The 27797-nt window shown below is 32.8% G+C and overlaps 1 protein-coding gene across 5 annotated transcripts in view; it reads left to right on the top strand.

Moving 5' to 3' along the window:
* PTPN4 (protein tyrosine phosphatase non-receptor type 4) overlaps window positions 1–27797 on the top strand; it is a 255843-nt gene that overhangs the window by 164764 nt on the left and 63282 nt on the right. For all 5 annotated transcript variants that reach the window (XM_074214982.1, XM_074214981.1, XM_074214985.1 and 2 more), the window contains exons 9-14: window positions 3643–3731; window positions 7542–7605; window positions 10782–10954; window positions 12342–12410; window positions 22896–23021; window positions 24046–24204. In XM_074214982.1, coding sequence (XP_074071083.1) covers window positions 3643–3731; window positions 7542–7605; window positions 10782–10954; window positions 12342–12410; window positions 22896–23021; window positions 24046–24204 — 680 coding nt within the window. The remainder of the gene's footprint in view (window positions 1–3642; window positions 3732–7541; window positions 7606–10781; window positions 10955–12341; window positions 12411–22895; window positions 23022–24045; window positions 24205–27797) is intronic.

Raw genomic sequence — 27797 nt, 5'->3', positions numbered from 1 at the left:
AAAAAGGAATAAATGAAACTTGTCTTAAAATGATAAACAAGTATTATCTATAATGGGCATAAATTAGAAGTCTCCAAATAAGATCAAAGGTAAAGCAATAGTCAAACGAATAACAACTTCAGTAAAGTTGCCAGTTATTAAATAAAACCATACAATCATTCAGCATTTCTATATATTTCAAACAAACCCCAACATGAAAACAGAGAAATTCAGATAAATAAATGCAGTTAAGACACACAGAAGAGTAGTATGAACACAATTACAAAATATTTCATATAAAAAAAGATGTAAATAATTGCCAGTGTATTAATTTCTCAAGCATGGGCTGAGCCAGTATAATAAAAATAACAATAGTAACTCAATAATTTATTTAATCAGTATCATGCCAAACAAATTGCCAAAAAAATTACTTTATAGAGCTAGAAAAAAAAAATGATAAAATTCATCTAGAAGATCAAAAGATCAAGCATAAGGGTGGCTAGGTGGCTCAATGGATAGAGAGAGCACTGGCCTTGGAGTCAGGTGTACCTGAGTTCAAATCCGGCCTCAGACACTTAATAATTACCTAGCTGTGTGGCCTTGGGCAAGCCACTTAACCCCATTGCCTTGCAAATCTAAAAAAAAAAAAAAGGGCGGCTAGGTGGTGTAGTGGATAAAGCACGGGCCTTGGAGTCAAGAGTACCTGGGTTCAAATCTGGTCTCAGACACTTAATAATTGCCTAGCTGTGTGGCCTTGGGCAAGCCACTTAACCCCATTTGCCTTGCAAAAACCTTTAAAAAAAAGGAAAAAAGATCAAAGATATCAAGAGAATCAATGAGGGGTGGGGGAATGAGCAATAGACTTGCAGTAAGTACCAAATTTCAAACAAAGGTCTAATAATCAAAGCAATTTGAAATTGGTTAAGAAATTGCTTGGTCAAACACCTCACACCCTTTACCAAGATAAGATCCAAATGGTCACAGGGTTTAGACATAAAAAAACAATACTTACAAGCAAATTAGAAGATCAAGGACTAATTTACCTGTCAGATCTATGAAAAGGGGAGCAGTTTATGACTAAGGAAGAGATGGAGAACATCACCAAAAACAAACTAGATGATCTTGATTACAGTAAATTAAAAAGCTTTTGCACAGATAAAACCACTGTAACCAAGACCAAAAGAAATGTAGTAAATTGGGAAACAATCTTTCCAACTAATGATTCTGACAAAGGACTCATTTCTAAAATATACAGAGAATTGAGTCATATTTTTAAAACAAAAAGCCATTCCCCAGTTGACAAATGGTCAAAGGATATGCAAAGGCAATTTACAGATGAGGAGATCAAAGCAATCCATAACCATATGAAAAATTGCTCTGAATCATTAATTATTAGAGAAATGCAAATTAAAGCTTCTCTGTGGTACCACCTCGAACCTCTCAGACTGGCCAATATGACCATGAAGGATAATGATCATTGTTGGAAGGGTTGTGGGAAATCTGGGACACCATTACACTGTTGGTGGAGCTGTGAACTCATCCAACCTTTCTGAAGAGAAATTTGGAACTACGCCCAAAGGGCAACAAAAATGAGCATACCCTTTGATCCAGCAATACTGCTACTGGGTCTATACCCTGAAGAGATGATGAAAAAGGGTAAAAACATCACTTGTACAAAAATATTCATAGCAGCCCTGTTTGTGGTGGCAAAGAATTGGAAATCAGATAAATGTTCTTCAATTGGGGAATGGCTTAACAAACTGTGGTATATGTATGTCATGGAACACTATTGTTCTATTAGAAACCAGGTGGGATGGGATTTCAGGGAAGCCTGGAGTGATTTGCATGAACTGATGCTGAGTGAGATGAGCAGAACCAGAAAAACACTGTATACCCTAACAACAACATGGGGGTGATGATCAACCTTGAAGGACTTGCTCATTCCATCAGTGCAACATTCAGAGACAATTTTGGGCTGTCTGCAAAGGAGAGTACCATCTGTATCCAGATAAGGAGCTGTGGAGTTTGAACAAAGTTCAAGGACTATTCCCTTTAATTTAGGGGGAAAAAATAGATATCTTATTGTCTGATCTTGTTATCTCTTAAGACTTTTTGTTTCTTCCTTAAGGATATGATTTCTCTCTTATCACACTCAATTTGGATCAATGTATAACATGGAAGCAAAGTAAAGACTGACAGATTGCTTTCCATGGGGGGGGGGGGGAGTAGGAGGGAAGTAAGATGGGGGGGGAATTGTAAAACTCAAAAACTCAAATAAAATATTTAATAAAAAAAAATTAATTTAAAAAAATTGCTTGGTCAGTAGAAATCTTAATATGCATATATACATAGTATGTGCATAATATTCAAAAGCAAATGAGTACAGTTAATCTAGTGTTTGTTCAACCCAAAGATCCCAACTATTGAGACAAGAACTCATTATTTGACAGAAACTACTAGGAAAAACTGGAAAGCTGAAAAGAGTCACAGTTCAACATCTGGTACTATACACCAAGATGAGGTCATGATTTAGACATAAAAGGTGAACCATATTTAGGGGAGCATGAAAGAAATTGCCTGTCAGTTCTATAGATACAGCAAGATTTCATGAATCAAGTGAAACAGAGAGAGATTTATGGAAAGTAATAATGGCAAATTTTAAGTACTTAAAATTTAAAAATTTTTGCACAAGCACTCTCAGTACAACCAAATTAGAAATGAATAAGGAAATTTTATAGCAAGTTTCTCTGATAAATATATAAGGAACCCAGTCAAATTTATAAGAATAAGAGGCAACTAATAAATCAAAAGAATGTGACCAGGAAGTTTTCAAAAGAAGAAATAAAACCTACAAAGATTTTAATGAGTTGATTCAAAGTGAATTGGAGAAAACTAGGGGAACAGTTTACACAGTAACAGCAGTATTATAAAATTAATCATCTTTGGAAGACTTAGTAAAACTCTGATCATTGCAGTGATACACCCCAGTCCTAAAGAACTTATACAAAAAATGCTGTCCACCCCCAGATCGAGAATTGATGAATTTAGAATGCATATTGTAGCATATTTTTTTTCTTTTTTTCTTTTATTTCCACAGAACTTTTCTAAAGTAGAGATATATTTTAGATGCTATCATGTGCTTAAATGATAATGAATCATAATTATTTCCAGGTTATTGAACACTTTGGAGAAAGATCTTTTTTCTCGTCTGTGTTGTACAATTATGTAATTAGAATGAGATAAGGGGAAACACTCATGATGGAAATGCTTAGTTCTGTCCTCACCATTCCTTAGAAACTATAGTGTTAGTAGATGGTTCTTTGACCTCTGGGGTTCACTTTTCAACATTTATGGATTAGTTCTAATTAGTCCCATTTTGAGTAACCTCAAAGTCATACAGCTTTTAATCTTGTATTTTAGAAACAAGAGGTTCCATTTTAAGTTTTAAAGATAGCTATTTTTTTTCTATAATTGCATTTGCTGTTTTGGTTCCTTCTGTACTACTTAGGCAGGATATTTGAAAGTAAATTATTAAACCACAATTAGTACAAGAAATTTCATTTTGCTGCTCTGTAAAATAGTCCTTTAAGTTAAATAAAATTTGATCCTATGATTAAACCTACTTTTTCCTTTCTATGATATTTTTTATTCTTTTTTTTGAAGGATCAAAGTAATAATGAAATTATGATTGGTGTAATGTCAGGAGGAATACTAATTTATAAGAACAGGGTACGAATGAACACCTTTCCATGGTAAGAAATTCTATTAATGTCTTTTTTATATATTTGTATCTAACATTTTATTTCCAAAAATCACTTTTGGTTTTTTCTTCCCAGTATTTGGATTGTACTTGTCAGTTGAAACTTGTGTTTAACCATATTTTTAATTCCCAGGTGATTCCAAGTGATTCCAAGTGATTAGAAAGTTCAAGTATCCACTGAATCTACTTTGTGTCATCTGTCTTGCCTTTTGTAGATATCTTTGCATCATTTATTTTTCCTTTAACTACACTAATTTTTTGAAAATACTTTTATTAATTTTTCTTGGTATCCTGTGATTACATTCTGTGAATTCAATACAACACATTAAAAATGGCCAGTCTTAAGTCATATTTTTTATTGCCATCAGTTAGGGACTAGGAAGATCACAGCCACAGAATCATCATATTCAGAAGAGACCTCAGAGGTTGTCTATTTCAACTCAAACCTAAGTAAAAATTCCCTCTATTACATTCCTAGCAGGTACTCATCTCATATTGAAGAACTATTCAAAAGGCATTGACTATATACCAAAGCAATCCATTCTGTTTTTTGTGTAGATATAATTGTTGAAAATGTTTTCTTGCTTCATGCCTCAGTCTTCCTCTCTACAACTTCAATCCATTCTTCCTGATCTTGCCTTCAGGGGTTGGGATAAGTAAAACCAGCAATCCTTCTTTCACATAGGTTTTTAAATACTTCAAGATATACTTCCCTTCTACTTTTCTTCTCCAGGGCTTACATCCATAGTTCCTTATATTCATTCTCATAAGACATGCTCTTCAAACCCCTCATCATTATGGTAATCTCTTTCTGGATATACTACAGTTATGTTCAAATTCCCTTCCCCTGCTAAAATGCGGTACCTATAGTTAGAAAATATTTCTAATGTAGAGAGAACAAAATGGAATCTGTATAAGCTCCTTGAGTATTGAGTATATCTGACACTCTGCCTCTTAATGTAAACTTAGTTTGAGGTAGCTTCTTTTGATTGCAAGAATTGTACTGTTGAATCTTGTTGAATTTATAATATACAACTAAAATACACTGAATTCCCTTCAAGTCTAAACCTGTGAATTTTATAATTAATCTTTTTTAATCCAAATTTAAACTTTATATCACTCCCTTTTTTATTCATTCCATTAGCTTTACCTTTTCACGTAACCTCTGAAGATCTCTTTGATTCCTGATTGCAATCCAGTATGTTAGCTATCTGTAAAATTTATTTTATCTAAAAATTTGATAAGCATACTTTCTTTGTCTTCATCCAGTTTCTTATCATTACATTAAATAATAAAATAGAGTAGATAAGCAAGATCTAGAATTAAACACACAGAAGTCTACACATAATTTCTGGGGAAACTGATAGAAATCAATTTATATTAGCTTTTTACATAATATTTAATAAATTTTAAATGAATATATAATCTAAAGTTTATATCATTTAAAGATTAGAGAATAGGATATATCTTTTCCAAATAATAATAAAAGAACAATTCATAATTAGACACAGGTTAAGGGAAATGATAAAAGGTAAAATACAAACTTTGATTTTAGAAAATTACAGTTTTATACAAATAAAATCGATTATCTAGAATCAGAAGAAATGGCTTAGGTATTTTATTAAGAAATTACATGATAAGCTATCATGATTTCAGTAACACTTTTAGGTGAACTAATAGTTTATTAAGCACTTTGTAAAGTAATTATACAGTATATGTAAAGGATTTCATCTTCCTAAGGAGTTTGCTTATTTATTACTGAATCATGATTCATGATGCAACTTTTGACAGTGCTTAATAGGGGCAGCTAGGTGGCGCAGTGGACAGATCACTGGCCTTGGAGTCAGGAAGGAGTACCTGAGTTCAAATGTGACCTCAGACACTTAATTACCTAGCCATGTGGCCTTGGGCAAGCCACTTAACCCCATTGCCTTGAAAAAAACTAAAAAAAAAAAGATAGTGCTTAATAATCCTAATGCTAATAATTGATATAAATGTCCTAAGAAAAGTTGATAAAAGCATACTTCCTTGCTCCCCAGGGGAATATGGGGGTCTAGGGGCACAAAATTTTTACAGATACAGTATTTGCGTTGCTTGGTTTTGCTTAATTTAATTTTCTTTGTTAGAATGGAAAGAGGTGGAGGGGTTCGTATTGGGAAATCATCAGTATTAAAAGCATCAATAAAACAAAATAATGTCAGGTGGTTACACTAGACTTTATCTAAGTTCCCTTTTAACTCCAAGATAAATCTTGGATGTGTATAAATTTTTGTTTGGGTATATAGGATAGAGCATAAACACTAAAAAACTATGAATATTTATGTGAATACATTTATATGTATAGATACACAGACTATTACAGTGCTCTTTCTGCTGTATAGCATATTGTGTATATGAATGCATCTGTCTTCTTTTCATAACCTGTTTGGACCATACAATCCATTGAATTTTCTTGATAAAATCTTAGAGCAGTTTGCCATTTTCTTCTCCATTGTATTAAGGCAAACAGGATTAAGTGATTTTCCCAGGATAAAACAGACAGGTAAGTGACTAAGGTCAGGTTAGAACTTATCTTCGTGACTTCAGAATCATTTCTTTGTCCATTGAGCTACTGGCTTTCTCCTTATACAAGTATATGCTCTTTGTTTATCCTAAAGATTTAAGGTTTATGGTTTTTTTCCCATCTTTTATGACTGAGATCTTGTAGACCCACATAAGACAAAAGAAATGCTCAAATTCATTATAACTCTAGTTATAAGTTGCACATCTTAAATGTACTTAAAAACCATGAAGGAAAAAATTCTTTTTATTCAGGCTTCACCTCATTTGCTTCTTTCAAAAACACCTTTGAGTTATTTGCTAGTATTTGATCCTTTGGAAAAGTAGGCACTGATTGTAACTATAAAATTAATGTTACCATCAATGTGTCTGTTTCCACCACTTGCTGGAGATCCCCCAAAACTTGATTTCTGTAACATTGGACCCCTTTTGGAGCACCTTATTATAGAAAGTGAAGTTTTTAATTCAAGTAAGTGAATCTTTTGCTGTGTCCTTTTGAGAAACAACTTGGATCACATCTGCTGGCATATGCAGGAATATATTTTGCACTAAAGTTGTACACTAGGGGAAAAGTGATACAAGAAAAATATAAAAATAAATTAAAATAGGGGTGGCTAGGTGGCACAGTGGATAAAGCACCAGCCCTGGAGTCAGGAGTACCTGGGTTTCAAATCCGGTCTCAGACACTTAATAATTACCTAGCTGTGTGGCCTGGGCAAGCCACTTAATCCCATTTGCCTTGCAAAAATAACCCTTAAAAAATAAAATATATAAATTAAAATAGTTTTAAAATATAAGTGTAATTTTTTTAAAGTAGAGCAAGTATTTATCTTGTAAACTCCATTGTCTCAAAATTTATATTCAGTAGCATTTGTGAATTGAAATTTGTTAAGAATCATTTTAGAAAGCCTTAATATGTTTTGAAATTTTTTTCAGATTCCTATACAAATTGCAATACCAAATTTGAATCTCAATTACTATTTTAATAAGCCATATGCAGTTATGAAATTCACCAAGTAATTGTTTTCTTTTACTTTATTGTAATAATATTTTATTCTAGTCATGAGAAAATTTCAGCTGTTTTTTTTGCAATTCTTTCTGAATAATGTTTTGTAAAAAATATATTAATTATTCAAAGAAATGACTATTTTATGTGATTATTATCATGGAATAAATCTATTCTTTTCCTGTTTTAATCATCTATGTCTTGAATACTCCAGTTTGATTTTTTATTTTTTAATAGGTTGAAGATTGTAAAAATTTCATTTAAATGCAAACAGTTTTTTATTCAACTTAGGAAAGAATTGGTAAGTACCAATCTTATTTTGTCAAATCAACATAGAAATTAAGTAACCATTTTCATATTATAAACTTCCTATTTGCTGGGTAGATGAGGCTCATAACTATGCTGTAATTTATTTTGAATTAATTTATATGTAAGTTTTAAGTAGTGATACATTTGAAAATTATATCAAGTATATGTGACTCCAGATGAGATCTGTTTTATTTAGATCATGGTAGTTAGATCAGTACCATCTTCTTAGAAAGCATAACTCATTGTTAACAGCATCAGAGTATGGATTTTAAAAGAATATCATTTCCCCTTGTTAGGCTAATTTCCTGTTTCTGCCAATGGATAGATCAAAGTGACATTGACATTGTAGCATAAATTGAGATCAGAAAATACCTGAGTAGAAATCCTGCCTTCATTCTTTCTAACTGTATAACCACAGGGAGGTCACAGGCTCTGTGAAACTCAATTTCTGTATTTTAAAATCATATTAGTAATACTTGTCATATCTGTCTACCTATATGACCTTAAGCAAGTCACTTAACCTCCCTGGGGCTCAGTTTCCTTATTTTTAATATTAGAGTGTTGGAATGAGGTTTCATCTCATCACATCAAAAAGAAAAGATGATTAAATTAAAATAATTGTCAGAGAGTCGGTGAGAAGATAGATATGCTAGTATCCTTCTGGTGGAGTTGAGAATTAGTTCCAGAACTGATTCTTGACAACAGTTTGGAAATTTAAATAAAAAATCACTGACTAGTGACTTTTGACCCACCAAAACTGCAATAAGACATGTACCTCTAGGAAATCAGGCACAGAAGAAAAAGCCTTATACTTTCAAGAATATTTTAGCAGCTATTTTTTGTGACAGAACTGGAAATAATAGATAATCATTAATTGCAGAATATTTGAACAAATTATGATATATGTGAATGCAATGTAGTGTCATATTACAGTTAGAAATGGGAAATATGATAAATTAAGAAAAAATATGAAAAGATATGTGTAAGATCAAGCAGAGTGAATAACCAGAATAGCAAATTACATTTTAACTAAAATAATATGAAAGAAAACTATTCTCAAGCACGTAAATACTTTGATTAGAGCAAAAGATCTATCCTGATTTTGAAAGGTTGATGATAAACCACATCTTATAACTCTTAGCTAGGTAGCACAGTTGGGGGAAGAAGCTAGGTAGAGCAGTGAATAAAGCATTGGCCCTGGAGTCAGGAGGACCTGAGTTCAAATTCGGCCTTAGACACTTAACAACTACCTAACTGTGTGACCTTTGGCAAGTCAACCCCATTGCCTTGCAAAAACTAAAAACCCAAACAAACAAAAAAATGAAAGCTTGCCTGTAGTTGTTGGCTTTTCCCTATTTCCATCCCTATTTCTAATGTCCCTTTTAGCTCTAATTCTATGTTCATTTCATCCTATGACCTTAGGTATGTTCTGATAATATATATAATAATATATATAATAAGTTGATACCTTTAAAGTATCATATGAATAAGTACAAATTGATACTACTTTCTGTCCTTTGCCAGGATTAAGTGTCTCAATCCATTTGGTATTTGGGAAGGATAACAAAAATAATTGTCACTGCTCTTATGAAATTTACAATCTAATAGCCAAAAATATTTAATTTTTATTTCTTAGGAAGTATGCAAATTAATGTCAAGTAAGGACTTTTTTATTAAATATATTAGATCCAAAAAGTTATCTCAAGATAATTCAAATCCTGCTTTGCTCTGAAAAACATTAGAATGAATATGAGTGTAAGAGTATTTATTAAGCACATAAACAAACACTATATTAAACTTAGGATACAAAAACAAATTCAGAAGTCAGAGAATATTGTTCCTACCATGGTTTCTTTAATATATAATTGTAAAAATAAATTGATTTCACATATAATTTTCTTTTTCTGTTCTTTGTTGATGATTGTCAAGTCCATGATTTAAAAAAAAAGAACATATTACAAAATCTTTTCTACCTTCATGATTGATGTCTTAGAATGAGAAGAGGCTAAAGGTAGCTAGACAGGAGATTATTGCAGGAATATAGATGAGGGTTAATAAGACCCTGAACTTGAGTTGGTTTCTTTTTCAAATGGAGAGGATGAAATATAAGTAAGAGATTTTATGTATTTAGAATCATGATTTATCGACTGTAGAGTGTATAACAGGAGACAAGTATGATGTGAAGGTGTGAATAATATTGATTACTTTGTGATACCTTTGACAGAAATAAAGAATCTGCTATTTAGAAACAAAATGAAGGCTCTCATTTTAGTTGTGCATAGAACTTTGGTACTTAGTACCTTTCTGTTTACCAGTAGATGTAACTTCATTTGTCTTTGTATATATACTTACTAAATGAAGCATTAATATAAAACATAATAAAGATGGCATTTCTAGAATAATAAAAAGGAGACTAATTAAACACTACATACCAAGTGCATTAACATCCCTAAGAGCTAGGGATACAAATAGAAAAAGTGAAACACTTCTTGCTCCCATGGAATTCATATTTTTTTATTATATTTTGGTTTTTGCAAGGCAGTGGAATTAAGTGACTTGCCCATGGTCACACAGCTAGGTAATTATTAAGTGTCTGAGATAGGATTTGAACTCAAGTCTTCCTGACTTCAGGGCTGGTGCTCTATCTCCTGTGCCACCTAGCTGCCTCTGGAATTCATATTTCATTTGGGGTGACAACATATTTAAGAGTTCAGATTTAAAGCTAATGGAAATATCTATGATCATAAGAATTCTTTCATAAGGCAATTGGCTAAGCTCATTGGAGTAAAGAATGGCAAGTCAATACTAGGACCTGACAGGTCTTAGGACACAGTGGCAATACAAATAGAAAGTCTTTAGGTTCTCCTTATCCCTGGGAGAATTGTAATTGTTGATCAATATAAACATCATCCAGATAATTTGAAGAATTTGGGTTTTTTTATTTGATTATCCAAATATGATGTGTGGGGTTGCATGGGTTGTCAGAGGAGCTAAGTGTGAGGATGGGAAAAGAGGACACCCACTGACAGTGACTCCTTCCTTCCTGTTGCCCTAACAGCTTGACTGTAAATTCTTCTAAATTATATGGTATCAGTGCTAATTATTGATTATAATTATTACATGTTGTCAAGTTGTTTTATATTTTTGTGGGTGGTTTATTCCTTACAGCATGAATCTAGAGAAACACTGCTGGGATTCAATATGGTGAATTATAGAGCTTGTAAGAATCTGTGGAAAGCATGTGTAGAACATCACACATTTTTCCGTTTGGATAGACCACTGCCACCTCAGAAGAATTTTTTTGCACATTATTTTACTTTGGGTTCAAAGTTCCGATACTGGTAAGTACAATTTTCATAATTAAGGCTTTGATATTAACTGCTGGGTTTTTTGGAAGCCAAATTTTAGTTTACAAGTTTTTATCATACCTGGTCTGTTAACCTAAATAAAAAATATGATTTTTTAATGTAAATTTTGGGCACAGATTTTGTCCATCTCAATATGTCTTTATAAAGTGATATATAAGCAAGGAATAGATAGCTATTACTAACTTTCTCTTTTAGCAATAAGAAAAAGAAATTGAGGGAATTAGAATGGGTACTAAAGACACAAAACTGTTACTCTTTGCAAGAGATATGATTGGGGGTTGTATATCTGTGTGTGTGTGTGTGTGTGTGTGTGTGTGTGTGTACACACAGACACACACACACACATATAAATGTATGTATTTGGAAAATCCTGGAGAACTGACTAAAAACTAGTTGTAATAATTAACAACTTGCCAAATATTACATAGCATTTCTATGTATTGTCAACAAAGTTTAGCAGAAAGAAATAGAAAGATGTTCCATTTAAAATAACTGAGACAGTATAAAATACTTGGGAGTCTAATTGCCAAGATGAACTCAGGAACTATATGGACACAATTACAGCACATTTTTCACTTAAAAAGATTTATCCAAACAATTGGAATATTATTAATTACTAATGAGTAAGGTGAGCCACTCTAATAAAATTGGCAATTCTAACTAAATTTACTTTTTTATTCAGTGTCATATCAGTCAAACTAAGAAAAAAATAATTTTTTTAATGATCAAATATTTCCTGCAGTTTTTGCTTTTCTTTCACATTAAGGATGAACAAAGTGAACATAGTTCTTGGTTGCTGAATGAGGTGAAATTCCAAATTTCATTTTTTATATGAAGAAATGTTTATGATATTTTCAGTCCTCAATTTTTCACCAGTGGCTCCAAGAGTTATCAATTTAAAAGAATAGCTTGAATATTGTGTGTGTGTGTGTGTGTGTGTGTGTGTGTGTGTGTAAAACAAATACTGTTACCATTTTCCTTATTTATACTCCAAAGAGGAAGTGAAAATTATGGAAGAATTTGTAGTTGACAGTGTTATAACTTAGTCTTATTTAAGATTTGGGTTTTTTCCATCCAGCTTCTCTTTATGATTCATGTTGACCTTGTCACTGCACATTTTATAATAAAACTAATTAGTTTAGTCATATTTGAGTCTCTAACTGTTGAATATATAACACTTATTTCCTATATATGTATGTGTATATACATGTATATATACACACATATATATTTGTATGAATTCTTCTACTTTCCAAAATATGAAAAAAAACCCAAACATTTGAAATAACAGATTTTTTCAGCTAAATAATATACAGTCATCATCTCTTTTTTCCATTTTTTTCAAATTTGTTTCTTTTAGTGGAAGAACTGAAGTCCAGTCTGTACAATATGGCAAAGAAAAAGCAAACAAAGACCGGGTATTTGCAAGGTAAACTATTGCTATTTTAGCCCTTGAATGAAAGTTATATTCAACTTATAGAACCATCATTTCTTTCAATAATTCTAAAAATCTATGAATTAATTAATATTTATTGAGCACCTGCTACTTAGAAGTCTTTGTGAAGTTATGGGGCAGGAAAATAGAGCATACACTGTATACACAAATTTTATATAACTTAGAGTATAACCAAAATTGTTTGAAAAAAAGAGTAAGTTTGCTGCAGCATTCAAGCTATGAAGTAGAATTTTACTGACCATGATAATGGAAAGTAAAAGAAAGGATAAGTGAAAAAGTTAGCATAAAGGAAGAATTTTAAAAATGTATGGTTAATGAATTTAAAGGAGAAAGAAATCACACTTCAAAATTTCAACAGTATTTAAGTACATCCTGTGTTTGGGTCACTTTGATAAACCTCAAGGATGACAAGATAAATTGAAATAATTTTCAAGCCTTCAAAGGAACAGTTAGAATAACATGTACACAGACCACACCTACACACACATAAAATGTGCTTGTGTGTACATACATGATATATATACACATACATATACATATATATATGCAAAAGCTATGTTTGGGGTTTATGGAAAGGTAAATAGAAAAGAAACAGACTACATTTTTTAAAAGTTTGCTGGTAGAACTAAGGAAAAAAATAAGATGAGACAAATTATTTATGGAACAGAAGGCCGACACAGAACTCTTCTTCACTCAAGAGAAATGAGAGAACAATAAAAGTTTATATTAAGTAATAGAAGTGGAGCAAAATAAGAAATGGCTGTCTTCTGTAGAATAATGGGAGATCTGATTATTTGCCATGATAAGGGTAGAAATGAAGATGGGAAAAAAGTATTATAGAAGTGTTCTTTAATTCATAGAATCATAAAATCATATTTAGAACTTAGAAGCCATGAATTCCAGTCACCCCACCTTACAGATGATGAGACAGACCTAGAGATGATAAGTGGGTGTCTTATTATCTCATAGATACTAAGTGTCTGAGGCTCCATATGTACCTATCTATGTCTTCCTAACTGCAGGTCCAACATCCTATCCTTTATATTATGCTTCACAAAAGTAAGTTTGCTGCTTAGCTAGTATACATTAGTATAATATAACAAGAGACTAATAAGTTTGTTCTGAGTAGCAATGAGGAGATCAAATAAAATGAAATAGCATAAAATGAAATAATCTGTAGTGAATCAAGTTCACTGACTTTGTCAGTAATTTTTGTACTACAACAGAATGGAAAAAAATATGAGTAGGATTGATCCAAGATTTTACCTCCCATAGGTATGAAAATGCATTTTTAAGCCACTTGAACTTGACATTGTAATCATTTTCCAGAATTTAAAGCATTAGTGTTGTATGGTTTGACAAAATTTTATTGTCAATTGACATGCACAATGACTTTTATCAACTATTGCATGTTATTATTAATAACTGCATGTTGTAAGCATTTAATAAGTACTTGTTAAATTGAAAACAAAATATAAATAACTCATTGTGTTGGTATTAGGTGGGAGGGAGTTGTTTTTCTTTAAAAATTGTCTTTGTGACAAAAAGAAAAAGAATGAAAAGGAATTGACAAGTATCAATTGACTAGTATTCTTAGCCCCAGAAATAGACACATCAATATAAAACTAGTTCCTATCTTTAAAGTAGTTTATATTCTAATGGGGAAACCACTGGGGGAGTGGGAGTCAAGGCAGCTTAAATTTAGAAAGTTCAGAATTGTGATCTTTTCCCAAAAAAAAGGGGATAGATGGACATGGTTAATTAATAAGCGTTTAAAGTTCCACATATTGTGAATTCAAGCTGCTTGGCTTCGGTTTAACTTATAAATGAAATAGAACTGTGGCTTTTGGTCAGAGTAGACTAGTTTTGCTAACAAATGCTAACATAAGGTCATTGTATTTTCTTAGGTCAGCAAAACAGCTCAGCTGAGCCTACTGTTGTTTTTCATTCTTATCACTTGGGTCCAACTCTAGCGAGCCTGTTTGGGTTTTTCTTGGCAAAGGTACTGGAGTGGTTTGCCTATTCTTTCTCCAACTCATTTTATAGATAAGGAAACTGAGGCAAACAGGGCTACTAATTTACTTACTCAGAATCATATAGCTAATAAGTGTCTGTGATCTGATTTGAAATCAGGAAGACAAGTCTTCCTGATTCCAGTCCTGGCACTTTCATCTACTGTGTCACCTAGCTACTGTTTTGAGTAGTATGCTAAATGGGTTAGAAAAATTCAAGGTTTTATGCCATATATCAGTATCATAATATCCTTTTTAATCACAGTCATAACTTACATATATAAATATATATAACTTGATGCAATTTTAGTCAAAACTATTTCCTACAATGCCCCTAGTGATATTCTAAATTCTTTTTAAGGTATGTATACTTGTGTTTGTAATTTGTAATTCATACTTTGGAAGTACATGAATTAAAATGAGTAAGAATTTCAGCATTCCTATATTAGACAGGCTTTGGAATGAGGAACTTTAAAAAAAACAAAATACACAACTAAGCCTTAGTATTAAAGTTATTTTGTCATAAGAGATTTTGTACTTTTGAAGTTTTTTACTTTTCTGAGTCTTTAGAGGAAGTGGGTAATCTCTACATTTAATTCATAAAATTGAAGATTTAAGTAATAACTTTTTTCCTTGTTTTGAAGCTGGAGAGCACTTCTAAATGATTTATTGCTTTTTTGTAGCTGAGCCAGTGCTAGAACCCTAAAACTATGAAATAGATATTGTGAGCCCACTGGAATAAGGACCTTCTAGAACTTTAAGATACTTTGATGTTTTGTCTGCTAATAATAAAAAAAGGATAAAGTTGTCTTGCATTCTTCTGTTAAAAAGTATTCCTTTCACATAAATAATCTATTTCATAATCATTCAGTAAGTATTAAGTGCTGAGTGCTTTTCTTGTCCCAAACACATATAAAACCAAAAATATATCAGTCTCTGATTCATGAAACTTACAATCTTTTGGAAAAGACAAAAAATGCACATAAGATAGATGTAGAAATAGATTTGACAGAGATCTTCAGACCTAATCCTTCTTTTGCATCACCAAATGCCTCTTAGATATCTCAAATTTGACATTCTATAGATATCTCCTCTTCGCATGTTCAAAATAAAGCTGTTTTTTTCACCCCAAACTCTTTCCTAATCTTCTGAATTTTCCAGTTACTATATCATCATCCCACAAGACATTCAGACTTACCCTTTCAGTCTTGTCCCCCATGCCCTGCCATGTATTTAATTTGTTGTCCAAGCTCATTGTTTCTACTTTTACAACATCATACTTGTCTCTTCTTCTCTCCACACATGTAGCCAACTCTCATTCCTCTTTGCTACTAAAATAGCCTTCTCCCTGATCTTGCCCTCTTTTCTCTGCCTACTCCAGGCTGTCCTCTGCTGAATTGCCAAAGTGACCCCTTATTCACCAAATGTTCCTTTTACTTCCATGATCAATTTTTTAAATTAATAAATTATTATTGATATCTTTAAAACCCTTAATAGGCAGCTCCCTTCTTGCTTTTTACCTATTCTAACCACTGTGGCCCACTTGCTTTTCTTCATATCCACTTCTCTTACTGTCTTTACATTGTGATTCTAATCAAATCCCATTAGAGCAAGTTCCAAGGGACTGTCCTAATTATTTAATTGTGCTGTAATACATTTGCTCTGAGTCCTGCTTGAAATAGTAGGCTATTAGCAAAAGGTTGCAAATATTTTTACACAGATATTTTTATTGCAATATAGGATTCAACTTGTCTTACTTAGTACCATTTTTTTACACAGGGGCAGTTGGCCCTTAGCTTCTCATTTTATAAACTTTCTATGAAATATCATAACCTATTCTAATAACATGATTTGTACCTTCAACAATACTCCATAGTTTTAACAATTGCTAAATTAGTTTATTTCACTAAAGTATTAGAAAGATATAGATCCTTTATCTTACAATATTATCTACTGAAATTTCAAAAATGCAGAATAGATGTCTGCTTAACATTTTCTACAAAATAAAGACTAATTTTCAGCAGTATAATTAGGCAAGTTATTCTACTTGATTTTTTTTTTTTTTGCTTTATAACTTCCTAGAAGTATTTTAGCAAGCTTGTTTAGTAAATTTTATTGTCTAAGGAAAGAGAATAAGAATTGTACCCACACAGCAGAAAAAGAGTGCCATGATCAGAAAATAGATCTTACCACACTGCAAAGTCACAGATACAATGTGGTATTTTTTCTCTGAAATTTCCACACATAACAGGAAATATAGACAGCAAACTTTGAGTGGGTGGGTCCCTGAGGTTAAAACTGTTAATAAAATAAATACCTGAAATTTACTTTAGATACAAAAGATTTCAAGTTATGATTAAGATAGAAACAGATCTATAAAGAATCCTGAACTTCTAGCATATATATATATAATATATATATATATGTTTTTATATATAAGGTGAGTATGTTTTACTTTTCTTCAAATGAATCTTTGTCCCATAAAGGAGACAAGCTGTTTTAACTCCTGCCCAGTAATTGAATGTTCTTAGAGAGTGCAGTTAGTAGATTGTTACTTAATATTTATTATCAGAGTTGATATAAGGAATTGATTTTGTTCAATTTAAAATATTTCTTTCTGACCTCTCTTGTTTTTAATAAACTGAGTTTAAGGCAATCTAGTAATTTTTTACTTTTCACTGTTACAAACTTAATGAAATTATAAGTGGAGAGAAAGGGGCACATCAGTGAGATGTTAAAAAGATAGAAACCTGATGTGACAATAGTTTGGATGGATAGATAGAGAGAGAGTGTGTAAATTAGAAATTGAGATGGACACTGAAGTTGTAAAACTCTGGGTGATTAGGAGGTTGATGATACCAGAAACCATGAATTTTGTTTTTGGATATCTTGAGTTTGAAATGTCTACAGAACATTCAGTTCAAGATGTCTGACAGATAGTTGGTGATTTAAAAATTGGAGCTAAAGAAAGAGGTTAGCAGTAGTTATATAGATTAAGAATCATCTGCCTAGAGGTAATATTTGAATGTGTGGGAGCTAATGAGATCACCAGTTAAGATAACATTAAATAGAGGTTTGTAACCTATTTGTTTTTATATAATCTGGTGCAATTCCTAAACAATCTAGTGATGTTTCTATCTCTCTTCTCTGAATCATCATAGCACAGAATATGTTGGATTTTATAAAGGAAACCAATTATGTTAAAAATGATTGTTTCAAGTTCATGGAATAGAATTTAATCGCTCTTTTATATAAGGAAGATAGGACCCAGGACAGAACCTTTGAGATTTTGAGATGAAGAGCCAACAAAAGAGGCTGAGAAAGGTCAAGAGACAGGTAAAAGAAACAAGACAAAACAGTAACAAAAAAAGCTAGGAAGAGGGAATCCAGGAAGCAAAGGGACCTGACAAAGTCAAAGTCTAGAGAGGTCAAGATGAATGAAAATTGTGAAAATACCATTAGATTTGACAGTTATATGAGATTATTGATAACTTTATAGAGAGTATTTCCAGTTACATGAAGTCAAAAGTGGAATTTAGTGAGAAGAAAGTATATGGAGACCAAACTACTTTCTCAACAGTTTAGCCAAAAATGGGAGGAAAGCTATGAACTAATGACTATTAGGAATGGTCAGATTGAAAGTTTTTTAAGAATGGTGGAGATAAAATAAGAGAATTTGTGTAGGCAGAGAGAAAGAAAAATCACTGATAAAGTAGAAATAGTAGAGAGAAGCAATCTGAGAAGATGATTTATTTCAGTTGGAAGGCTAAGAAATTATGGAATTTATATAGTAATTTCAGACTTAGTGTTTGGGAAATGTATGATCAAGACTTTGATTGTCCCATTTTGTATCTGAGTGTAGTGGATGGAAATTGAATAGGTCAAAAGAATTTGGGGTTATGGAGTAGAATATTTGGGGCTAACAGAAGCTAGGATCTGCAATGAATGACAAATTTAGATAGAGGTAGAGGAGAGGTTAATAATTGAAAAGGGTTGATAACGAGCAGAGAGTATTCTGATTCCCACATTGGGACCAGAGAGGTATGAAAGGAACTATGACCAGACCAAAAGGATGTCTAGGGATGCATTTTTCTAGGGGAACAAAGTCTCTGTGAATTATAAAAGATGAAAGGAGCATGGGAGAATGAGGTAAAAAATTAAGGGAAGTTGCTAAATTTTGAACACAGTGGAAGGAGCAAGCAAATCTGGAGTGGGTTAAGGGATATTTCTGGGATTGCTAGGGAAGTTTCAAAACAGTACTTATTGGCATGGGCATTTGATGTAACTGGTATTAAGAGAATAAAGATAGAATGTAAATTTGCTAATTATTGGGAATTAAGTCCAGGTAAAATGTAGCAGGTGAAGTGAACATTCTAAATCAGATTATAATTTGAAAATTTTAGTATTCCTCCTAAGCTAGTACATGATACAATAAGAAGTTTCTCTTTTGAGCAACAAAAGTCAACTTGATTTCACATTTACAGTTTGTATTACTTCTCTAATATAAGGTATGAATTGACTATATAGATGTTAGTTTTTTCATTAGAGCTTTTTTCCAACAATAACCATTGCTGTGTTGATTCATTTTTGTTCCTTTTTTATTCCTTTGAAAATAGGAATAAAATATGTTTAAAGAAAAAAGAGGATTTATTCTGACCTTCAGCCACATTGTATTTAGATAGCAAATATAATTTTAAAATTTTCAAATTATAATCTGATTTAGAATGTTAATTTCACCTGCTCCATTTCATCAGCTACATTTTAACTGGATTTATTCTCCAATGTTTAGCAAATTTACAATCCCTCTTTATTCTCTTAATGCCAATTTCATCAAATGCTCATGCCAATGAACTATACCTCCCTTCCCCAGCAAACTCTGAACTATCCTTTAACTCACACCAGATTTGCTTGCCCTTACCACTATGTTCAAAATTACATTTGGAAAATAATGACTTTAAGTCTATCCTTTAAGATCACATAAAAGTATTAATCTTATGAAGTATAGTTTTTGTGAAATGGCAGAAGTCATAAAATAAGTTTCAAAACAGTATTTAAGATGTTCACAGCATTAAATTAAGTATAAAGAAGAAATGTTTTATTGAATTTCTTCTTACATGATATACATATAATTAGATAAGTAAAATTTGAGAATAAAATAAGAAATGTATTAATTACTAACTTTTAAAATACCTGCATTATATTAATCTTTGTATCTAAATGAGATTTGTTTTGATGGCTCATATAAAGGCAATTTGGCCAAAATGCTAGCTTCTTCATTCATGTTTTTCAGATAAGATCCATTAAGGACAGCTAGGTGGTAGCAGTGGATAGGGCACCAACCCTGAAATGGGGAGGACCTGATTTCAGTCCAACTTCAGATATTTATTAGCTATGAGACTCTGGGCAGGTCATTTAACCCCATTTGCCTGAAAAGTAAAGGAAGAATTGATTAACCTGCATGATAGTCATATTGCTAATGATCTCTATTTAGGATCTTTGTATATATTTCAGAGTTTTTCCCTTTTTTAGAAAAAGTTGGCTAATTCAGATCTTCATAATTGTTGGGACTTTACATTTACTATCTTTTTTGTTAGTGGCTGCTATTTTTAATAGGTAGAAATGTGACCCTAGACTTCTAGTTTAGATACCAAAGGAACAGTGACTACATAAATATAAAAGATATTCACCACTAACCGCATGCCCTACAGAAATGAGATCTAGGGGCAGCTAGGTGGTGCAGTGGATAGAGCACTGGCCCTGGAGTCAGGAGTACCTGAGTTCAAATCTGGCCTCAGACACTTAATAATTACCTAGCTGTGTGGCCTTGGGCAAGCCACTTAACCCCCCATTGCCTTACAAAAAACTTTAAAAAAAAAATGAGATCTAGTGGGTGAATTGAGATGGGAGAGAATGAGGGGAAAAGAGTGGGAAAAGAGTATTAGGAGAAAAGAAAAGGGCATTGATAGGAGAAGTGGGAGGTAGCCAAAAAATAGAATTTGTCTTTTCAACTCTTTCCACAACCAAGAAACTTACTTTCAATGTCTGGAAAATAATCTGAGCTGGCTCTTGCCATAGAACAGTCATTCCCAGTGTTCTAGGCAAGGATTCTTAATTTTTTTTCCATGTGTCATGGACCTCTTTGATAGTGATGAAGCCCATAAACCTCCTTTCTCAGAACAATGTTTTAAAATATATAAATATATGATATTGCAAGGGAAATAATTTTATATATATATATAAAATCGAAATATCCAAGTTCACAGACGCAAATTAAGACTGCTCCTGGGTACATCTATTATTTGAAAGGATGGCATAAAATTGTCAAAGCCAAATCTAAGGGATAACTAGGAAAAGTTTTTGACTGAAAGTAGAATTTAGTTGAGACTTAACCAGAAGATAAAGAATTCAAGACATGGAGGGCAATAAATGAAAATGTGTACACTAAGGAGAGGTTTTGTCTTCCTTCAAAAACAGAAAGGTCCTTATCACTGGATCATAAAATGTGTGAAGGGGAATAAGGTATATGAAGAATGGAAAGAAAGGGAGTGTCCTGGTAATGAAAGACTGTAAATTTTTTTAGGAGGTTTTTATATTTATCCTGGAGGTAATAGGGAATCAATATTGTTTATTGAATGGGGAAATGACATTGTCAGACCTATACTCTTGGAAGATCACTTGAAAGCTGAGTGGAGTGGGGAAGACTTGAAACAGGGAGACCAATCACCAAGCTCTCACAAGTGTCTGATTTTGATGTGATAAGGACCTGGTCCAGGATGATAGCAGTGTTAGAGAAGGAACGGGGGGGGGGGGGGGGGGGGGGGGGGGGGGGGGGGGGGTATGAGATTGAGTGAAGGAAGAATCTATGAGACTTGGCAAAAGAATGGATTAGGGGGAGGAAAAGTGTATGAGAGTGAGGAATTAAGGATATAAGCCTTTAATGAATAGAAGGATAGTAATGCCCTCCAAAATAATAGGGAAGAGAGAAAGATAGGAAGTTAGTGGGTGGGAAGAATATTGAGTTCAGTTATGAATACACTCATTTTACAACCTTTATAGGACACCCAACTTAAGATGTCCTTTTAAGCAGTTAGGGATATAAGAGTAGATACTATGAAAAATATTAGGGCTAAGGGGCGACTAGGTGGTGTAGTGGATAAAGCACCGGCCTTGGAGTCAAGAGTACCTGGGTTCAAATCCGGTCTCAGACACTTAATAATTACCTAGCTGTGTGGCCTTGGGCAAGCCACTTAACCCCATCTGCCCTGCAAAAAAAAAATATTAGGGCTAGATAGAGCTAAATATCATCTGCATTGAAGTGATCCATGGAAACTGATGAGGTCACTGGGGAAAATGAATAATTAAAGAGAGGGCACTCCAGGACTGAGCCTTGTGAGATCATCGTCACACAAAAATCTAGAGAGAAGAATCAAGTGAGAAGTGGTTTGACAGTGTCATAGGTTGGAGAGAGGTAAAGGATAAGGACTGAGAAAAAAGCCATCTGAGAATAGATTAGATTTTCAGTTAAAAGATCTAGTCACTTTAAAGAGCTATTTCTCTTGAATAAAAGATAAGAGTTTTGAAGATAGACCAAAGAGAATTATGAAGAATGAGAGGAAAGAAAGTAGAAGCACCAATTGTAGGCAGCTCTCATAACAGAGAGGGTATATACAAAATAATCACTAGTTGAGGTAATTGAATCAAATGAGGTTTTTTCCCAAAATGGGTGAAACCTGGGTGTATTTGAAGGCAGCAATGAAGTGGCTAGTAAATGGGAATGAAATGGGAATCTCTTATATATATAGTAAGTAGAAGGGCCACTTTTTTCTCAAGTGAAAAAGAGTGAGAAAAAGATAATTTAGTGAGATGAGAAAAGAGAAATCTTAGTGGCCTCAGGTTTTTTTCCTGTGAAATATGAGGCAAGTTTCTCACCTGAGAGGATGGTGAGAAATGGAAGCATATTTGGTTTGAAGAGAAATGAAAAGGTTTGGAAAACCTTTTGTGGTGAGTGGGATAGTAAATCAATTATGGAGGATCATTTTTTGTAATGAGGTCCAAGTTAAAATTATGAAATTACATTGCAGTGGACTCAGTGTACATGTTTTCATTTTCCCCAGCTTGGTTCATCAGGAATGAAGGCACAAAATGATGAGAGTAATTTAAGGCTAAGACACTTGGCAAGATAAGATTGATGATAGAATAAAGAGGCAAAGAATTTAAGAGAAGAGAATGATGTAGAATTGAATTGGCTTACCAGTATTTCAAGATGGGAAAAGGAGAAGAGTGCAACAGGGAGGTAAACTGGGAGGGAGGACAAAGAATACTGAAAAATACTACAAACATTCATTTTTTTGCATGTAATTACTTCAGAAAATATTACTTGAAAGTAATACTTGGTTAGGTCAACTAGGTCCCATGTTATAATTTCAGCCATTTCCTATTTCTGCAGATCACCAAGTAAACCTTTGGCACGGAAATTGATGGATTGGGAAGTAGTAAGTAGGAATTCATTATCTGATGAAAGATTAGAAACACAGAGTTTACCATCACGTTCTCCACCTGGAACACCAAATCAGTAAGTAAATATGAACTCATTTGTATGCATTAAATATTAGTTGTCATGGATATCCAGCTCCCAAATTCCAGTGTGGGACTACACTTTTAATGAATCATACAATATATTTATTATTGCATAAATCATCTGCCCTTCCTCATACTCGCCATTCTGTCATGAATAGTCATGTAAGTCATATACTTTCTAATATAATTGAGTTAATACCATGGATGACCAACTACCTAACACCTAGATTCTCAGAGTTTTTTGATAGAATTGCAAGTTAGTTACTGTTGTCATGCCCTATCTCTTTCTAGAAAAAGGAACTCAGTTTTCAGTAGCTTCCTTTTTCAGTATCCTGCTGCCCTTGCTCAAAATTTATTTCATAGTTTCAGAATAATTAAAAGTCTGTTCTTCAAATTGCTCCAGCTCCTCACTGTCTCTGTTATTATTAATTTTCTAAGATGAGTATTATCTGCCCCATGAAAGGTAAACTTCAATGTTTGTTATCATTTGTTCACACACACATAAACATTCATTCACTTACAACATTTGGATAATGACTGTGCCATTGAAGCTTAATATCTACAGCATAAAACAAATACTTGAACCATCTTAAAGGAATATGCTTGCAGTTCTTGTACATAGAGGGTGACATTTTCAGGATATTGAATTCATTCACAAAAGTTAGAGATGGGTTGGAGAGAGGAACTGAGCAACACCATTTTGAAACTCTCTCTCTCTCTCTCTCTCTCTCTCTCTCTCTCTCTCTATATATATATATATATATATATATATATATATATATATATATATAAAATACTTAATAAGTAAAAAGTTTAAAATATCAATGGTTTAATAGCATTATGTTCATTTCAACTAAGTACTAAGAAAATATAGCCAGGAATGTTCAAAATGCTTTTGCTTACTTTGAATCTTTAATCTTTTAAAAGAAAACTTTTTGGTGTAACTTCATAGCTAAGAAAAAAATGAGGGGGGGATTTTAAATTAAAAGTTTAAAAAAATTTATCCAACTTTTATTTAGTCGCAACTCTGCATTTACACAAGAGGGAACCAGACTACGACCATGTTCAGTTGGACATTTGGTAGACCATATAGTCCATACCTCTCCAAGTGAGGTTTTTGTGAATCATAGATCTCCATCATCAACACAAGCTAATAGCATCATTCTGGAATCATCACCGTAAGCTTTTAATTTATTTAGTTCTTTCACCAGTATTTTCTTTAGTGTTTCAAATTCCATTGGTTAAAATAAATAGCATTAAAATTGAAGGTACCTAAATGTATGGTTTCATTTATATACTATACTGTCTGACAATTATAAAAATTATGTATCTTATATAAAGTTTATTTGTCTATTAGAGTTCCTATTAGTACAGAATTTGTAATTTTGCTGTTACTTCATTGCTTCATATTATGTTTGAATAATGACTAAACATTTTCCTGTATGTTTATGGCCTTCAATTAGCACCAGTGGAAGAAGTGAAAAAGGGGAGAAAAGGCCTGAGGAAAGACAGTTCTACTTTTTTTTATAAGCATTGGAGGGTAGAATGAGTTATGTCAGAAAAGTAGACAGAGAAAATCTGAATAAGTGGTCTTCCCTCTTCAACTTGAGAATAGGTGAGGTGGTGCAGTGGATAGAGCACCCGCCCTAGAGTCAGGACCTGAGTTCAAATGTGGCCTCAGACACTTGATGCTTAATAACTCTGTGACCTTGCACAAGTCACTTAAACCCATTGCTTCAAAGAAAGAGATTGCTTACACTTCTACCCCTATATCTAGTTATTCCTACATGATGGTAAAACCTTGTTTATGCTGATCTAGTACAAGTATCTCTTCAATTCGTGTTATAATAGAATCACACCTATATATCACAAGATTTAAATTTGAATACTAATTTAATGACCTATATTCTATGTCATCCACACATAAACTCTTAATCCATCTTTATGAAAAAGAATACAGAAGGTCCTTGAGGAGGATAGTAGAAAGATTTGATTTGTGCCTTAGGAATAATCAGTGTGACCCTAAAAAAAATAGTAATAATCAGGAATATCAGTGTGGTAACTATATGAGTAATCTAATTAAGATAAAAGAGTTAGAGCAGGGAGACCAATGGGGGAGATTATTGTAACTGCCTAAGAAAAATGAGATGATAAGTGCCTGAACTTGGACTAGCAGCCAGAATAGAAGAGTGGGGCAATTATGAGAGATTTTTGCAGAGATGAAATCATTAAGACCTGTATAGATGTAGGTTTTGTCACAGAGACTTCTCTTTTTATCTCATCAGCTTTCAGAGCAGATAATGCTGAGATTGGTTCATCTATTCTTGAGTCTCTTTTATGAGCCTTAGTCCCAAAACCCAACTGAATTTCCGTCTGTTTGTCCTGTGGGTGTCTTAAATTTAGTGTTTCCAAATCAGAATTCATAACCTTTTACTCCAAACCCTCCCTTCTCTGTCTAATTTTCTTATTTCCATTAACTACATCACCATCCTTTAAGGACCCCACATTTGCAACTTAATCCTACTCAATTCCATAGTCTTAACTCCTCATAATCTGGATAGACAGTAAATAGCATAAATGCTGAAATAATTGGAGGAAAGCTTAATCAAATTTCAGGTAGAATTAGGAAGCAAAACTATTATAACTAGATCTCAGTGTTTACTTCCTCAGAGCTAAACAAATTAACAAAAAGTTTAACAATAAAGATCAGAACCAAAATTAAATTTCATTATATGCTACAACATATAAATCTCATAAAAACAGGAATACTAAAGACATTCTTCAGTTATAGTCAGCAAAGATTGTTTGTTTTTGTTTTTTGTTTATGTTTTTGCAAGGGAAATGGGGTTATAAGTGGCTTGCCCAAGGCCACACAGCTAGGTAATTATTAAGTGTCTGAGACCAGATTAGAACCCAGGTACTCCTGACTCCAGGGCCGGTGCTTTATCCACTGCACCACCTAACTGCCCCAGCAAAGATCATCTGAAGAAAAGCTCACACTTAGATGGAAAGTAAAGAATTTAATCTTAACATGTTAGCAAAACGTCTACAAATTAACTTCAACAAAATCTGTCACATGTCTATGATTTGCAAAGTATTTTCTTTAGAACCTGATGTTCTTTCTGGGTACTGTTATAAGTCTGAGTACATTATAAAGCAAATTTGTGCTTTGTTTATTCAGTTTATTAATCTAAGAATATATTTGAACTTCAAATGAGAAGCATAATATAATAGAAAGAATTCTAGACTGGAAGTCAAACCCTTATTCCGATATTCACTGAGTACTGTGGAAAAATTATTCTAAGTCTCTGTTTCCTCAACTATAAAGCAGGGATAATAATACTTCATAGCAGTGTTATAATGATCAAGTGAAGTAATAAATATAAAAGCTTTAAGTGTTGTATAATAAATTGTTAATATTAAATAGTTTCTTCTCAGACAAGAACATTATATTTTGGATGGGAGGTGGGGCAGTTGGAGTTAAGTGACTTGCCCAGGGTTACAGATGGTATCTCTGAGACTGGATTTGAACTCAGGTACTCCTGACTAAAAGCCACTGCTCTAGCCATTAGTTGCCCCAAGCAATTTCAAACATAACTAACTTACTACTAATTTAATTCTAACAGATTGTGTGCCAAAGACTTTTTCTGCAGGATCTGCAATACTATTTTGAGGAATTCAAATATGTAACAACAAATGTGTAAATTTCATAGCTTAGTAAATTCCTCGACAGCAGACTGTTTTTTATTTTTGTCTTTGTATCCCTGGCACCTAGCATGATGCCTTATGCATAAATTCTTCTTGAATTGAGTTGAATTACTTAAGGTTTATCCTTTTGCTAAATCTGAAAAGAATATAAATGAATTATTGCAAAAAGTGTAGGATAACACACCATGAGGAGGATGCCAGTGTGTCACCTGGGACAGTTGTTCACTTTTGAAGCCAAGAGCAGTCCCTTTTTATGCCAACTAGTTTTACACAGGGAAGGACTTACTTCCCCTTTAATTCCAACACAACAGAAGCTGGTAAGTACATTGTAGATAAATTCATTTAATGTACTAATATTTTTTTAAATACAGTTCAATTTCAGTATACTTAGAAATTTTTAAATTTTTTTCTTAGATTTGTGTGAAGTATCTTTTAAGGGACTCTAATTTGTCTCATAGTAGCCATATTTATATATTTTCCAGTTTACAAATAATTTCTGCACAGACATTCAAGAAATAAGCAATAATAATACCTGGCATTTATATTTACAATTTACAGGGTAAATTTTGCCCAGCCACTTTGTAGTATATAGGCAGTGTAAGTCTTGTTTAAAGATAAAGAAAATGAGACTGAAAGAATGAATTGGTCAGTTTCATGGCTAATAAGTAGCAAAAATGGAACTTCTAACTTAAAGTTTAATTAGCTCAATTCATTATATCAGGCTGTTTTTATTGAGTTTGAGTATAATTTCAATCTTACAGTATCTTCAAAAGTAGGAAGGAAAGTGGTTCTAGTTTTAAAGGTAAAAAAAGTAAAATATTATATGTTGTCATTTAAGAGCACATTAGAGAAAGGTAGTAAAAATAAAACTATAATCTTTAGATTCTATATTTAATATTCTTTTCACTAGCTCATAGTTCCTTCCTTTGCATACTTGGGGGAGCAGGAGGGGTATTTGGAGTTAGAAGAGGAAAATGAGGATGGAAGGAAATGAAAGTTCCCCAGCCAATATTCATTTTCTTGATTAAACAAAGAATCAGTTAAGTGAGATATCTATAGCTGT

Source organism: Macrotis lagotis, chromosome 1 (genome assembly GCF_037893015.1).
Source record: "Macrotis lagotis isolate mMagLag1 chromosome 1, bilby.v1.9.chrom.fasta, whole genome shotgun sequence".
NCBI lineage: Eukaryota > Metazoa > Chordata > Mammalia > Peramelemorphia > Peramelidae > Macrotis > Macrotis lagotis.
Note: the sequence above shows the minus strand (reverse complement) of the source record. Positions and strands in the feature narration are given on the sequence as shown.